The sequence below is a fragment of the Gouania willdenowi genome, chromosome 7, assembly GCF_900634775.1.
Source record: "Gouania willdenowi chromosome 7, fGouWil2.1, whole genome shotgun sequence".
Classification (NCBI taxonomy): domain Eukaryota; kingdom Metazoa; phylum Chordata; class Actinopteri; order Blenniiformes; family Gobiesocidae; genus Gouania; species Gouania willdenowi.
In genome coordinates, this window is record NC_041050.1 from 8083684 (window position 1) to 8099321 (window position 15638).

Sequence of the window (15638 nt, forward strand, 5' to 3'; positions counted from 1 at the left end):
TGGTCAATTTGCAATGACTTACAGTTTGTACAACCGGTGCTGTAACTATTAAATCTACATGACTTAAAATACTATTTATTATTTGTGGGTGACTGTTGTATGTACAGTAAGATGCTACAGCGACATGTTGTAAGAAAGAACAAATAAAGCCACTTTTCAGTAAAAACTCCTCTCTCAAATATTAAAATGAACAGTCTGCACACTAAACACTATGTAAGGTCATCAAAGAACATTTAAATGAATAAAGATTTACAGCAAAACCCAAGAACTGTCATATCTAAGAAACATTTAGCATAGTGCCATTATGAGGAACAAGTGCTGGAAATATGAATTAGATAGATAAATACTGCCACCTATGGGTGAAACCATAGAACAGCCTGTTGTTTTTCATCCTTCCTTTCTATGTGGAGTTAAAGCAACTATCCAGCGAACCCCATAAACACAGTGTGATCTCGGAAGACATCAGACAATGTTGGAAAACATCTCACTACCAGTGAAGTTACAGATGATCGTCACAAATATTAATTAAAGCAGATAAATAATTTAAAAGTCTTACAAGTGCCCGACAGGAAGAAACATGCTCATTATTCCACTCTTAGTTTGTTATCCACTACCTCTTTGTTTGGCTTCTTGCTAGCAGGATAAGTGGCTGCAGGACACACTGTGGTCTTAGAAGCAAAGGCTGTAAATTCCTGCAAAAAAAGGTATAGATGGAAGTTCCATAGAGCCTGTCTGACGGTCACTTTGGTGAGTTTTTATCCGAAAGAAATTAAAAGAATATTATATAGTATTTATTTAGTTTATAAAACAAATTTTTTTTTTACAAAACCTGTATTAACAAGTAAAAAAAATGCATAAAAGCATTACTAAGTGATAATTCTCAAGTTTAAAATAATATATTTATTTATTTCAATTTATTTCAGACAAACAACATTGAAAATGGCAATTAAATTCCCGGGTATACAATTCCATAATGCAGAGTTGGGGTAAATTACAATTACGTCTTTAATTATCCTTGTTCAATTACAAGTCAATTATGATTACAGTGACCGGAAATTATGTTCTCAATTACTCATAATTACTGAGCCTTTAATAAATAAGCCCATGAAAATGTACTTTCCTCTTGTGTTAGCTTTCTGTTAGCATCTCTAATGATAACGTGTCAGTTTGACCCATGTCTTATATCGACTGTAAAACTACACTAAAAATATTATATACTGTATCATCTAATTTGTTTCTCATCTCTTTGTTTACCTTGTTAGGATTCTAATCAATTCTAATCAATAAAAATATGTGTACTAATATTTTTGGTGTGGGCGTCTGATATGGAGGTAGATTTGTGTATTTATTATTCAATCCAAAAAAAAACTTCAATCAAAAATATATTTTTTTTTTTCTTTGACAGAAAATGTTTTTTTTTTTTTTTTAATTTTATTTAATTTTATTTTTTTTATTGAAGTCATTTTTTGTATTTGGGCCATATTATATTATGGGTAGTACATCTGTGTCTTTATTATTCTATCAACAAATAAAACATTAGAAACAACACTTTTTTTCCTTAACTAAAAATATTTATTTTTGATTGAAGTAAACTTCTTTTTTGATTGAAAAGATTGTTCTTGATTGAAGTATTTTTTTATTTTTTTTTGACTGAATAGTGACAACAATAATGGTAAAATGATCCTTTAAGAGAACTGACAGGTAAAGTTAATGTGAATCATATTCTAATAATTACGTGTGTGTAAGACATACAACTGTAACATGGTTTCATAGTTTTGCGTTTAAAGGTCCTATATCATGCAAATCAACTTTTTTGAGCTTTTAACCTTGTTACAATGTTAATTCCTTATCAAAAACACCCCCAAAATATTAGTAGGCTTCCTTCCTGCATCTCTAAGAAATCCTAAATAATCCTGCTCTCTGAGCTGCTTTTCTGTCATGACGTCACGAGAAATCTGAACCGTTCCCTCCAGTAAGTGCCTGCTGCTGGTGCCGCGCCTCCAAAGTGAACATACTGTACACGCCCATTCTCTCTGGTGCTAGAGGCATGTATTTATTTATGAATTTGAAACGTCCTGCAAAAGTCTGCGGGGTCTCTGTGGTACTTCGTGCACTTCAAATTCAGTATCGGACTCTGGGTTGAAAACGTAAGGCTCCACAGAACGCTCCTCCATCTCTGGAACTATTTACAAAGTTTGGTGGGCGTGCCTGTAAACCATGCTGCCGGAGCTCTAGGGCTATGTCATGAAATGGGAGGCACTCACATGGGGAGAGGCGGCGCTCCGAGAAACCATGCGTCTCAACTTCGGGGTTGAAAGAAAATAAGTCATATTTCTTAATAAATTTGTATTTTATTTTGCAAAATGTTAAATATTAGCCATATGTGGCTGTAGTTGATTTTGGAAGGTCTTAATATAGCGTGATATAGGACCTTTAATTAAATTGTAATTGACTGTTTTTGTAGAATTTGTATGCCAATTACAATTATGAAGTCAATTATCTGAAATAAATTACAATTCAATTATAATAACATCAGCAACATACTGTGTTATTTCAATTAAAATTATAACAATGTCATAATTGTATGGATGGAACTTAGTTTATCAGAGAGCAGAACCACAGCTGTATTAGAGTCTGTCTAAGATATTACACATCATTCATTCTGCTGCTCTAAATTTACAGCTAATAAAACCACCTGATTTAAAGCCTTTGGTTAGAATGACAAAATAATTCATGTTTAATGTACCTCTTTAAAGACGTCTCCATATTTCTGCTTGATGTACTCCAGGTAGGCTGTGGTCCACTGCAGGGTGGTCACTTTGTCCGTGTCAGCGTTACAGAACGGGACCAGGGTGTTCAGATGGTCGTGGTACAGTCGAATCTTTCTCCTGCGTGACAACACACATGGTTTAATAACCAGAAGAAGAAACTCTGTAGAAAAGCACTTATGTCTTTTGTATCACCATATATAGTCTCTCTATACATCACCGTCTCGCCTTATAGTCATTTTTTATATCAAAGTGTTGAAAGAAGTCTCAATTTTTTTCAAAATCCTGCAGTTTCCCCTCAAATTATTCCACAAAATGTCCCAAACTGAAATAAAATGAAGATCCTGCAAGGACTAATATCTGTTACTTTAACATGTATTGCTTGCATATTGCCGGTGTTTTGCATACTTTATATATTATCTGTATATGGAAATGCAAACAAGGGCACATAAGTGTTGAAATATCTCGTTTCTCTTCCTAAAATGAGTTTCACACAATCATTTTTAGATCAATATTTCAATCTAAGGCTCATTACACCTGGTAATGGTTGCCTTTTACCAAACACTCTAAATAAGGGGTGTCAAATTCATTTTAGTTTAAGGGCCACATACGACCCAGTTTGACCCCAAGTGGGCCGGACCAGAAATATCCATGTTTTTGTGAAGGAAAAAAGCAGAAATTCAAACAAAATCCTGAATATTAAACAATTGGTGAAAATTCCTTGACTTTGCAACTAATTTTCTCAAAATTTACAATGTACTTTGCCAGAATTCTTTGGGATAATTTTAATCTGTATTTTTTTTTTTTTTTTTTACCAGGGACTAGACATTACAGGAGAGCCCATTTTAATTCCAGGCAAGCCCACATGGGGTCACAACCCTAAGGTTGAAAAACCCTGTACTACACTATATTGACTGAATACGTACTTTGTATTTCTGTCCGTTTTGGGGGTTTTGCACTTTCTATTAAACAACTATTTTGTTGTTTCCTTAGCCAAGAGACTTATCATCAATATTTCACCAAATTCCAATGTTTTTATTTATATTTGAACAATAGTGTATTTATACTTTCTTATTTGTGTTTATATTTTCTTTCTGACTATTTAAGCCATTTTTTTTTTTCGCTAAAAGCCGAGAACTCTGACCACAATTTTAACCTGTGTATAGAAGCGTATGCATAACAATAGAAAGACTTTAGAAAATTAGTATTAGATAGTATTCACAGCATAAAAACATTTTGTGTTATTAATAAAACATAACATGAGTTATTTCAAATGTTATGTATTTATTAGGGCTGGGCAAAAAAATCGATTTATCCAATTTGTAGATAAAAACAATTTTTGTTTTGCAAATTTGAGTTTAAAAAATATATATATATATATATATTTATTTTTTTTTCCCCACCACAATTTTTTTGGACTTTTTTGCGATCTGTCCTTCTGTGTTACCGTAGCGCGATGTGAGCAAGCCACCTCTTTGTTTACATGTGTTTACCCTTTGAGTAGGCTGTATGTGTGCCACAGGCATGTTTCATTTTTTTTTCGTACTATGCTGATATGATAAGGGAAGAGTTTATTATTTTTTCAATTGTAATATTATACTGTATGTTATAAAATATGTAGTTATCTGATTTCTTAATCAGAAAATTTAAGCTACTGTGAAGTTGCTGTTGCACTTTTGCTTAAACCTGGGTTAAAGCTTGAAATTATTATTTTTTTTTTTTATTTTGGGATTGTTCTATGCATTTTAGCTCACAGCAATAAAGTTGCACTTTTGACAATATATCTGATGTCTGCAGTATTTTTTAAGTGCATTGAATAAAAAAATCGATTTTTTTTTTAGGCAAAATCACCCAGCCCTAGTATTTATTGTATGTTTTTAACTTGTACTGTGACCTCGGCTACTCTAAAAAGGCACCTCTAAAACACTTGAATAAAATAATGACAAAAGTTTATCCTCTTGGATTGTTGTTGGCGCATGTTGCCGTATTGGGTTGCTCACCTGCGCTCTCTCTCTGTGATGTTGTGTCTCTCTTTGCGCTGGGCGTCTGACATGGGTTTTCTTCTGCCGCCCTCCTTCCGAGACCCTCCTGCAGACACTTTGCTAGCCTTTGTGCTACTGATGAGTTTGGATAGATGTGTGGTACTAGAATCTCTCCTGATGGAAGCAGAGGTCACTGCATACTCTGTGGGACAGAAAGCCAAGGCTTGTGTTGTGGTGCAAAATACTAAAAAAAACAGCAAACACAACTTGTATCCTTACCTCCTCCTGTGTTGCTGCTATTGTGAATCTGTGGATGAGGCCTCTCTTGGTAAAGATTAAAAGCCAAACTATTAGGGTAAAATGATCCCTGGTGGTGTTTGTTAGGTCCAACCATGTAGCTGTGAGCCTGAGGTTACAGCAAATAAAAAAGAGAGTAAATATTGAACTCAGAATAATATAATACACAAAGGTATTTCTGTATAGCTTACCTGACCACAAATGCCTTGGATTGGGTTGAAAGCATCTTCTCCACATGAGTTAGAAGCCTCCAAAACATTTACTGTATCAAGTGTCACAATCTTCTGCATTTCAGGGTGTGGAAAATGTTTGAGGGCGTTCTCTGACTCCTGAAGTTTGGACAAAAACCTGTGGAGAAAACAAACAAACATACAAACAAACATTCAAGGCAGACCATGGAGGAGCTTTGTACTGAGTAGTAGGGCTGCTCAATTAATCGAAATTCGATTACGATTTCGATTCTTACTGGGGATGTAACGATTCACTCAACTCCCGATACGATTCGATTCACGATACTGGGTTCACGATACGATTCTCTCACGATTTATTTTACAAAATGGGACTGTAGACAAAATTTTTTTTGGGAAAAAAACTAGAAAATACTGTACTATTTTCCTTTTATTTTTCATTGTCAAAAGAATTCCTTGATAAACTATTCAAAACAATGCAATTTAACTAAAAATAAATCTTGAATGAAATAAATAAAGGAATAATACAAATGAAAATGAAGCCTATTAATTTAAATTCTGGTTCTATAATAAACAATACAAAACTGCACAATAGTTCTTTTTCTTTTAAAAGTGCAACTGAAAATGTATTTTGTGCCTTAACAATTGGACTTTAAAAAAAAAAAAATCGATTGCACTGATTTACGTCATATTTGTTTGGACCAGCAGAGGGCGCTGGTAACACAGTGGTCAGTTGGCATGCAGATATCTTGCAGTGAAAAAGAGATGCTAATAGAAAAGCGTGACTTTTACAGATATTCAAGTAATATTACAGATATTCTTTTGGTGCTAAAGGGGTAATGAATCATTTATTAACATATTTAAGAGTAGAAGGCAGCCAGAAAGAAAGTATTAGCAGACCCCGCCGGTCGCCTACACTTGTGGATAAAAAAAGTACTGCGATTCAATTGTCAGAAAATCGATATCAACCGTGATATCTATGAATCGATTTTTAACTGCCTTACGATTAATCGTTACATCCCTAATTCTTACACTTAACGATTACAAAAATAACATAATCGAGAAAAAATGATTATTTAAAAAAATAATAATTTTCACATATGTTTTATTTGCTAAATAAAACATCTACAAATAATAAAGCTTGCCACACACATGTAATTAATACTAACTTTGAGTTGTTCAATCCATGCACATGCAAGCTCCTCCCCTTTTCCCCACCCCTCTCAAAGCCAAAGCTAGCCTGCAGGCCAACACGAGGAAAGATGTTGCTAGTGGTCTTGAAACATGGCAGAAGAAACGCAGCAAAAACACTTGGTAAACATGTTGCAAGTCAAATTCTCTTCTATGGGAAGACTTTGGGTTTGATGATGAAGACATAGAGCAAAGACACAACGTGCAAGAAGTGCACATACAAGGGAACATACTGGATTTTAGTGTTTGAAGGATTTTATCTATATTTAAAGAATATATTTTGTTGTTTTGTACAAAAAATAAATAACCTTTTGGTTGACAAATAAACGTTTGACTAGTCGTGATTTCAATTATGACTAAAATAATCGTGATTATTATTTTTTCTATAATCGAGCAGCCCTACTGAGTAGGTGTGTCCATTGCTATAAATCAGACGATATGATACGATTCACGATTTGCAAATCATGATACAATACATCCCGATACTAAATAATACGATATACATCCCGATATATCGCGATATCAGTAATTGCAAATTTCCCCTTTAAAAGTACAAAATGGTATATAATACAATTTAAATCTTTTTTTTTTTTTAAGTTGTAAGAACAAATAAATGGTAACTAACTGTAATTCAAGTACCAATATCAAAAACTAGCGGTATGTTTATCAAACTATCGAATTACATTTAACATAGATTCTGATTCTGTTAAGTTCTTAAATTCTTTTATTTATTTTTTTTTATATAACCACATACTTCTACAAAGGTGTCCAGTATGTTTTATGAAAATAAAGAGCAAACAACTTCCAAGCTAAAATGCACTGAGGAGTGAAATATTGCGATTAATCGCCGAATCAATTTTTTGAGTTATGGAAGCCCGTTTCCTTTCCGACGACTAAAAAAATTTAAAAAATCATCAACACGGCAAGTCATAATTATGAGTTAGTAAAGTTGCGATTATGAGCCAGAAAGTCATGATTGTGACAGAAAGTCATAATTATGAGTTAGTAAAGTCAAAATTAGGAGAAAGAAAGTCTTATATGTGACAAAATTTATTTTATTGTAAAGTTGCAAAGAAACATACAAAAATGTGACATGATAATTTTTGTAATAAAGACTTGTTTATGTACGTGTCATATGTTGAATTCTAAGAAATGAATAAACAGCCAGAATATATGTTTTGAATGAAAGTGTCATATGTTTGTATCTCATAATTCTGACTTTACTAACTCATAATTATGACTTGCCATGGTGATTTTTGGCAGAAACAGGCTACCATATAGAGCGCATGTGTCAAACTCAAGGACCGGGGGTTAAATCTGGCCCACAGGAGAAAATAAAAATGACAGAGAAAACATAAATCATTGTGTAAATGAAACTCAACAATATTTGCAGGGGCTCACAGTTTTCCTGGCGCTTATATCGTATGATTGCAGTCATTTTTAATGTTAAAGTGTTGAAAACGCTCACAATTCATACAAAATCCTCTTAAATTTTCCTCAAATTATGACATACTTCCCTTAATTGAATAGAAATGATCACAAAATGTAGGACATTTAAAGAGAAGATGCTGTTGGGTCTGATATTTATCACTTATTGCTTGGATATGGACAGTTTCTTACATATTTTGTATTTTATGACTTTGTAGAAGTGCAAACTAGGGCACAATAGTGTTGAAATGACTCGTTTTCAGCATAAAATCTGTGGCCCACTTGAGATCAAACTACTCTATATTTAGCCCCTGATATATAAAGTTATTATCCTTACTTGTTAATAACAGCAGAATGTAAATCCAGCAGTTTGACAGGTTCTGGAGCCATGGCGTTAAACCTTCTTTCCAGGCACACTTTAACAGCTGAGGCGGTGTGTTTCTCCATCAGCTGAGGAGGAGGATGAAGAGCAGGAGGACATTCTTCATCCCTCATCCGGGCCAACACATACCCTGGGACGTCACCATGAGACAGTGGTGTTTTCTGTCCAAAGCTCTCCACATAGTGATGGTCACTGGCGGTGGTCAGGTCAATGGGATGAGAAGGGGCGGTGTAGGGAGAGACCAGCTTCTCCTCTATAGCGTTCTGATCCAACTCTCTAAAGGAGGGAGATCTGGTATCTGGTCCTTCTGGGAACCCGGAGTGAGTCTCTATCTTTGCCCAGACTTCAAATCCGTGTCCGTCTGTCATCTCCATCAGACCAGGATGATGGTCATGTCCTGACATCTGTTTAAAAAACCAGTTTATGAACTAAAACACCAGCGCTAGCATGAAGTTAAGCTACGTTATGTCACGGGCTATTGTAGCCGTAGTGTTAGCTAAAAAGCTGATGAAAAATAAATTCCGTAATAAATACAGAACTTTACTTTACTCACCTCTTACTTTGACGATATTAATGTGAACTCTGACTCCTTCTTTTCCGATAAATTACACTATTTAGTCCAGTTCCCGCCACTCCTCCGTGTGTCTATCATTAGGACCTAATGCTTCACCTTCACCAGCTAGTACTAAAGTAGCTACAACTACAACTTAGGGCTGGGCAATATGGACCAAAACTCATATCACGATATCTTTTCTCAAAATGGCAGAAGTGACAATTAACCAAGTACAAATACTTTGTTACTGTACTCAAATATTTTTTTTTTTTCTGGTATCTGTACTTGAGTATTTATTTTGTTGGCAACTTTTATTTTACTCTTTACTTTTTAAACAAATATTTGTATTTTCTACTACATCTTACAATTTAAAAAGGAGCTAGTTACTTTTAGGCAGTGGCTATCCGTATGATTGCCGTATGAATATACCGTAAGCAGCGCCCCTATTTGACCAGTTTAGGTCACGTGACTAAGACTAAATCTTACCCTAAACCAAACCCTAACCCTAAAAATTTTCAGGGTTAGCATTGGGTTATAAGTTGTAACCTAATGCTAGCCCTGAAAATTGATGCGCTATTGGGTCATAACTTATAACCTAATATCGCAACAATTTTCAGGGTTAGCATTAGGTTTAGGTTATAACTTATAACCGAACCCTAACCCTAAGACGCAACGCTTACTTCGGTAACCGTACCAATAGCACCGTGGGTTGTCTCTACGGCAACTGTACAAATTGGCACTTTCTTACTTTTAAGTTTTCACATCTAAAAAAATGTTAAACTCAGAACTGCTCATGGATTTAATTGACCATTTGCTTTTTTCCCCCTTGAAACATTTTATTTACAAATTTGACGTATAATAATAATATAAATTTTCCAGGTGTTCATAAAGGATAACATATTCAATCAGTTTTCTAAAATAATTTGCTGATTTAAAAACCCTGTCTTATTATTGAAAAGTACATTTAGTAGCATGTACTTTTTTACTTTTACTCTAGTAAAAGAGAAACTTCAATACTTTTACTTTAACCAGAGTCATTTTTTATTCAAGTATCTTTACTTTTACTGAAGACTAGCACTTTTACCGCCTCTGCAAAATGGCAATATACGATAGAAATCTTGATAATTTTAAGTCAAACGAAGTCTGAGAAAATTCTGGGTTACATTTGCTGATGCAATATGCCACACAGGCACATTTATTAACAAACAGCTGCACAATATGAGTCACTTTAAGCTTATTCTCCGATTAAGGACAGCATGTGAGTGAGTTCGGTAGTGTGTCTTGTTTAGGGGGAACGTCTAGGTTAGAACGCACTCAGAAATCCATCTAACTGTGATTTTAATGCTCTTCTGAGAAGTAGTGAAAGCAGCGACTCATAAAACAAGTATTCTGATACAAAATGGTTTATTGTATGTTTATCATATGTATGTCGAATGTTTTTAGGCCGGGCTACCGGACTCAAAACACCACTCACTTTGTTCTTGTTAAAAGAGCTACTCCTTTGTTATTCGTGAACGGATCAGGATTAAATTTGGAAGGTATAATCTATGGATGTGTACGCATCGACGCTCTGAGCCCGATTTTCGATTTGGGGCCCCAAAAGAAAAAAAACCCAAGTGGATTTCTCATTTATTTGCGAGTCAAATATTGCGATGGTTGATGTACCAAATCATTGGCACATACTAATATATAAATGGGGCCTATTACCCCGTATGTGTCACGGGGTGCCAGGAGGCCCCCATTTTTCAAATGACTACTCCGCCGTTAGTTCGGAATGCAGTTTGGTATGAATACGCTCAGAGCCCTTTTTTAAAAAATGGGGCCCACCCTTGATTAACAGTAAGTTCCAAATTTATGGGAACATAGTTGTGTAATATATTGTTTCAAATGTAATTCAATGTTTTTGGATTGTAGGAGGAAGCCGGAGTACCCGGAGGAAACCCACGCAGCACGGGGAGAACATGCAAAGTCCACACAGAAAGGACCCAGGTGTTCCCCCCAGGGCTTGAACCCAGAACCTTCTTGCTGTGAGGCAGATGTGCTAACCACTAAGCAACCAATCTGCAAAGCAGACACTTAAAAATGTCCCCTCTGCTCATACAAGGCTGCCAGGTGTATGGTAGAGAACCATATGAGAGGGCATTCATTTGTGAAGCATGCAGGTCCTCCCTCAAGGGCCAAACGATCAACTAATCATCTTTTTTTTTTTTTTTTTAAATAGGTTCATTCATCATTCAAATCAACACAGTACAGCCGTGTTGGCTGTTTTCAGACTCCCTGTGGCGTCCTCCACCATTTCCTGGATCTCTGGGAGCAGAGCGTGAAGCTCCTCAATCTCCTTCCTTTCTGTAGGACACTCCTCTGGCTCCTTCGTTTGGTCCAGCAGTTCCTGCAGTTTCCCTTGTCGACACTTAATGACTGAGATGGAACGCCTCCATGGCCAGACTGTACTGAAGGTCCAGGCCGTAGGTCACACCCAGCTGGTAGTGGGTTTCTGCTAGCTGACGACTGTCTGAGTCCAGGTGCTTCGCCTGTTCTCTATTCCTATTTTTGTGAAGTCAGGATTGTTAGCTGGGCTTTGAGATTGTAATTATTGCTCCTCTGTCTTTATATCTACAAGATGTCTTTGTCAGGTGTCAATGTTTTGTTTTGAGCAGCGTTGAGCTCCGCCCCGAACTGCGGACTGCAGTCAGGGGCACTTGACTAAATTAAGGTTATTTAAACCTTTACTGTGCAACAAATGTGGGTACTCTTAAGACGATAGTTATTGGATGTGAAAAAATGCAATATTGATTTAAAAGAGTGTCACTTTATTGAGATGTAAATCCTCTACAGAAGATGCATCACAGAACAGCAAAAAACAACCAATTGGACATTTCAGTACAAATATCCTAAAGCTGTTGAAATCCTAGATGATCATACATACTAAATTTAATAATAAAAAAGATCATCCAAAAAACAATCTCAGAACCCAAACTTTTAAGGGTTGAAGTACATGTCCAAAATTGAGAGGATTCTATATGTACCTTAAAAAAAAAAAAATAAAAAAAAAAATACAATTCACTGGTTTCACTCTTGCATTTATATCGTCTTATTTAGCAGTTTCATCTGCAAAGTCTGCAGTAAACTCAATTTCCTGACGGATCTTTACTACTGTCCTTTACTTTCAACTGAAAGATGATCCATTGGTTTGAGATTCATGATGAAATGTTAAGGACTCTAGAAGTGTTCGTCACCTTCTGTTGGAGTTGGAAGGAGGCCCTTCCTGCGTCCCTGGGGTTTTATGGCTTCCTCATCATGTGGGTTGGTAAAACCAGTATTACTGTATGAACCAGAACCGAAGGATCTGTCATTATTAGAAGAATGTGGCCCACTGGAGTTTTGAAATGTAGAATGGTGGTGAATACCTCGTGGTCTGCTGCGATTTACTAGGAATCTTTTCCATGGTCTCCTAGTTTTTTCATCTGGATTTCTACTACCATATGGTGGGCCCATTGAATCAGACATTTGCATGCAGTCAAAGTCTGAAGGGTTTCGACCTCTTATAGCAGCGTTACGAGGCCCAAATGATCTTGTTCTAAGACCTCTGTTTCCCCTCCCAAAATGTGTCTCAAATGTTTGTCTTTCACGCCCAGGATTTTCTATATTCACACCATCATCTGAAACACTTGCATCAATTCCTGGACCACCCATGTGGAAATCCCTGTTTCCAGGTTCTTGAGGTCTTAACCTTGGACCCCTTCTTTCAATGCCTTCCATTTCAAAATGTTCAAACTCCGAGTTGTTATTACATGAATTCATGAAGTCTGGGCCTCTTCCATAACATTCATTTTCTTCTGTATTTGGCTGCCTTTCACCCCCTACATTAGGCTGCCTCCAGACATGGCTCTTATCTAGTGGTTTTCTACCTCTACCACGATAGCAGTTTTGTTCTCTACCTTCTCGATGACTTTCCTCTCTAAAAAATGGCTGAGAATCCTTTTGACCTTTGACCCTGCATTCATCATTAAATTCTTCCTTCCTGGAACCAGGCGGCATCATAGAAAAATTACCAGGGCCAGGCTCTCTAGGACATTTCCACTCAACCTCTGTGCCCTTTTTAGGCCATGGAAATGGCATATTTGGTCTCTGATGTATACGCTGTGGTCCTCTTCTTCCACGACCTCTCCTCTCGCCATGTGAACTTTGCCAATCAGGCATATTTGGGTCTTTATGAAAAGGTGGCAACTCTCTTTTCTTCTCTCCTCTTTCATATCTTTCTTCATCTGTATATGAACCTCTCTCTCTAAAAACTGGTCCTCTTGAGTCTCTTGGGCCTTCGATAGCTCGACCTCGCCTTTCAGAACTGCATTCCCTAAAGCCTAAACCTTTAGGTGGTTGTTTTCCAGGAAGAGAACCATCACTAAATTCATTTCTGCTTTCAAAATGTTGTTCTTTAAATTGTGAATCTGTTGGAAATCTTCTAAAATTCAGCCTACCCCCTCTACCTGGGTTACATCCATCTTCAACGAGTGAATGTCCTCTATCAGGAAGCTGGCTTTGTAAGTCTGTAGGTTTTCTTCCTGGTCTGAAGTCCATAGTGTTTGAAATTTCTGGAACTCTCCAGTCAGGTTTACGTAAGTCTGTGTTTGGATCAGCACAATGTCCTGGCCTTCCAAACTGTATACCTTCCTGCCCTCTCCTATTAAGCATAGGATTTTCTAGCCTTGGTCTCTTCAAGTCTGGACCTTCTCTGTCAGGCCCTAAACCCTGTGTGTTTAAATAGTCATTTTCTAGGTTTGATGCAGTTCGTTTGGTTCCTTTAAATTCTCGTCTTTCAGGCCCTGTATAGGGTCCTACCATATCAAAGCCTGGTCTGTCAACATTAGGATCTGCTTGATCTCTTTTGTCATGCAGTGGTTCGTTATTGGAAAAACATTTTCTCTCTGAATGTTTACCAAAATCTGGACATGTTGGTGTTTCACAGTTACTGTCAGTGTGTTCAGATTTGGAAAATTCTACTTTGTCCTCGGCGTTTGTAAAGCATGGACCTCCAAAGGCTTTTCTGATAGGTCTCACACCACCCTTACCAAAGGATCTATGAGAAGGCCCTGGCCCGCTAAAATCTGGACCTGGACCTCCAAGTTCTCTTTTATCAGGCCCGGGACCCGCCATACGTTGCCTTTTGCTTTCATATTCTTGTCTTTCTGGACCATGTCGTTTTCTAGTGTTAGGCCCTTGATTCTCCAATAACAGGCTTGCATTCTCAGGCCTTGGACTACCTAAAGCAGGACCTCTATTTTCGAAACCTGGTGCACTTAAATCTGGGCCAATGGGTTCTCTTCTTTCAGGCCCAGGGGCTTTTGTCAAAGCACTTGTCTTTTCAGTCCCTCGTCCTCTGAAATCCTGTTCTCTAAATGGATTGTCAGACCTTGGACAACTTGAACCGGGATGTCCACTATAAAATCTTCGATCATTTATGTTGGGATCAACATGTCCTCCTCCTTCAGCTTCAGAACCTCCAATAGATAACTCACTGCTTTCAGGACCAGCTCTTCTGAATTCTGGATCCCCTAATGGTTTTCTGTAAGCCTCTGTAAATCTATCAAACCTAGGCCCACTAAAATTTGCAAGTCCTCCCCTCCTAGGCTCTACTGGCCCCATGGGTCTACTGTCAGGAACCATACAACTAAAATGCAAAACTGGTAGTCCTGGCCTAAACATCCCTCTACCTCTATTTTCAGGATTCTGTTCCTTAAAATCTTGAACTGCAGGTCGTCCCATTTTAGGTCCTTGACTTTCCAAAGTTGGATCTTGCTGATCAGGTCTAAATCCTCTGAAGGGTTGACACATTGGACGTTGTGTGATAGGTTTGTTACTGACACTTACAATGTCTCTTTTTTGTTCAGAGTGGAATAAGCCATAACTTGGTTCTCTTGAACAAGATTCGTGACTGTTAATATGCATGTCTCTCTTTCCCAATCCTTGTTCCATGACGGCTGAACTACCACCTTTGATGTCAGGCCTTGGGCTCTCTCTGTATGGCTCTCTCTTGCCAATCGGATTAACTCCTGAGTCGCTCTCTCTAAACGAGTCTTCTCTGACTGATTTAGATTCTCGGCTATCAGGTCCTCTCCATTCATTTCTGAAGTGTTGATCGGTACATTTACTTTGATTTTGACATCTTATGTCATGTCTACCAATTCCCTGTTCTGGACCTTTTTGATCTGGATGACTCATGTTTGCCATGTCACCATCTCTCTGATAATTTTGATTATTTCCCCTTTCTTGCCATTGTGTTGGTCTGTGAATTGCTTCGGTGTCCCTTATTTCGAAGCCATGGTCACTTCCTTTTGTCATAACATGGGGCTGTGGAAAGCCTTGTTTAGGGCAGGTCTGGCTAGGCCAATCACCATCACTATATGAGTTGGAAAGTGGTCTTCCCATGTGAACATCTTTACTATTTTGCAGGTCTAGTCTTTCACCCGTCACAACTGTTGAATTTTGATTTACTTGTTGAGGAGGAAATGGGCTGGGTTCAAACAACAACTTACTTGGTGCCTCGATTTTACTGAACTCTGCATCATGTTTTACTAACCCTTTATTTTGGTTTGCATTTTCTTCTGAAACAAGATTGCCAATATGCCCTGATATGTTTTCAAAGATTTGAGAGCCAATGCAGGATACATTTTTTAGACCCTCGTTTTTTGCAACCAACCTCAAAATTTCAGTGTGAGGGTTCTCATGTTTATCTCTTTGAATCTCCTCTTCCTTTTTAAGACCAATCCAAGGAACTCTCTGTGTTGGCTCTATTCCTATTTTTGTGAAAAGAGGATTGTTTGCTGGGCTTTGAGTTTGTAATTCTTGCTC

At 37.2% G+C, this 15638-nt stretch overlaps 2 protein-coding genes across 3 annotated transcripts in view; both read right to left on the reverse strand.

Annotated features, from left to right (window-relative positions):
* Window positions 1-15638, reverse strand: part of LOC114466797 (death-inducer obliterator 1-like) — a 33327-nt gene that overhangs the window by 732 nt on the left and 16957 nt on the right. The gene's annotated exons all lie outside the window — the stretch shown is intronic.
* On the reverse strand, window positions 5-9031 carry LOC114466800 (transcription factor-like 5 protein). Of its 2 annotated transcripts, none has more exons than XM_028452554.1 (7): window positions 8797-9031; window positions 8192-8640; window positions 5239-5395; window positions 5030-5156; window positions 4769-4952; window positions 2747-2888; window positions 5-692 (listed from the first exon to the last, which is right to left on the reverse strand). In XM_028452554.1, exons 2-7 carry the CDS (start codon window positions 8638-8640, stop codon window positions 585-587), a joined length of 1167 nt encoding a protein of 388 aa, XP_028308355.1. In that variant the 5' UTR covers window positions 8797-9031; the 3' UTR covers window positions 5-584. The 2 variants fall into 2 exon arrangements, with proteins under 2 accessions (XP_028308355.1, XP_028308354.1); XM_028452553.1 differs by having other exon boundaries at window positions 8790-9031.

Coding starts and splice junctions, on each gene's coding strand:
- LOC114466800 (XM_028452554.1), bottom strand. CDS start 8,640: ATGTCAGGACATGACCATCATCCTGGTCTGATGGAGATGACAGACGGA. Junction 5,396..8,191: donor CATTCTGCTGTTATTAACAA/GTAAGGATAATA, acceptor TTTTCTCCACAG/GTTTTTGTCCAAACTTCAGG. Junction 2,889..4,768: donor ATCACAGAGAGAGAGCGCAG/GTGAGCAACCCA, acceptor GTTGTCACGCAG/GAGAAAGATTCGACTGTACC.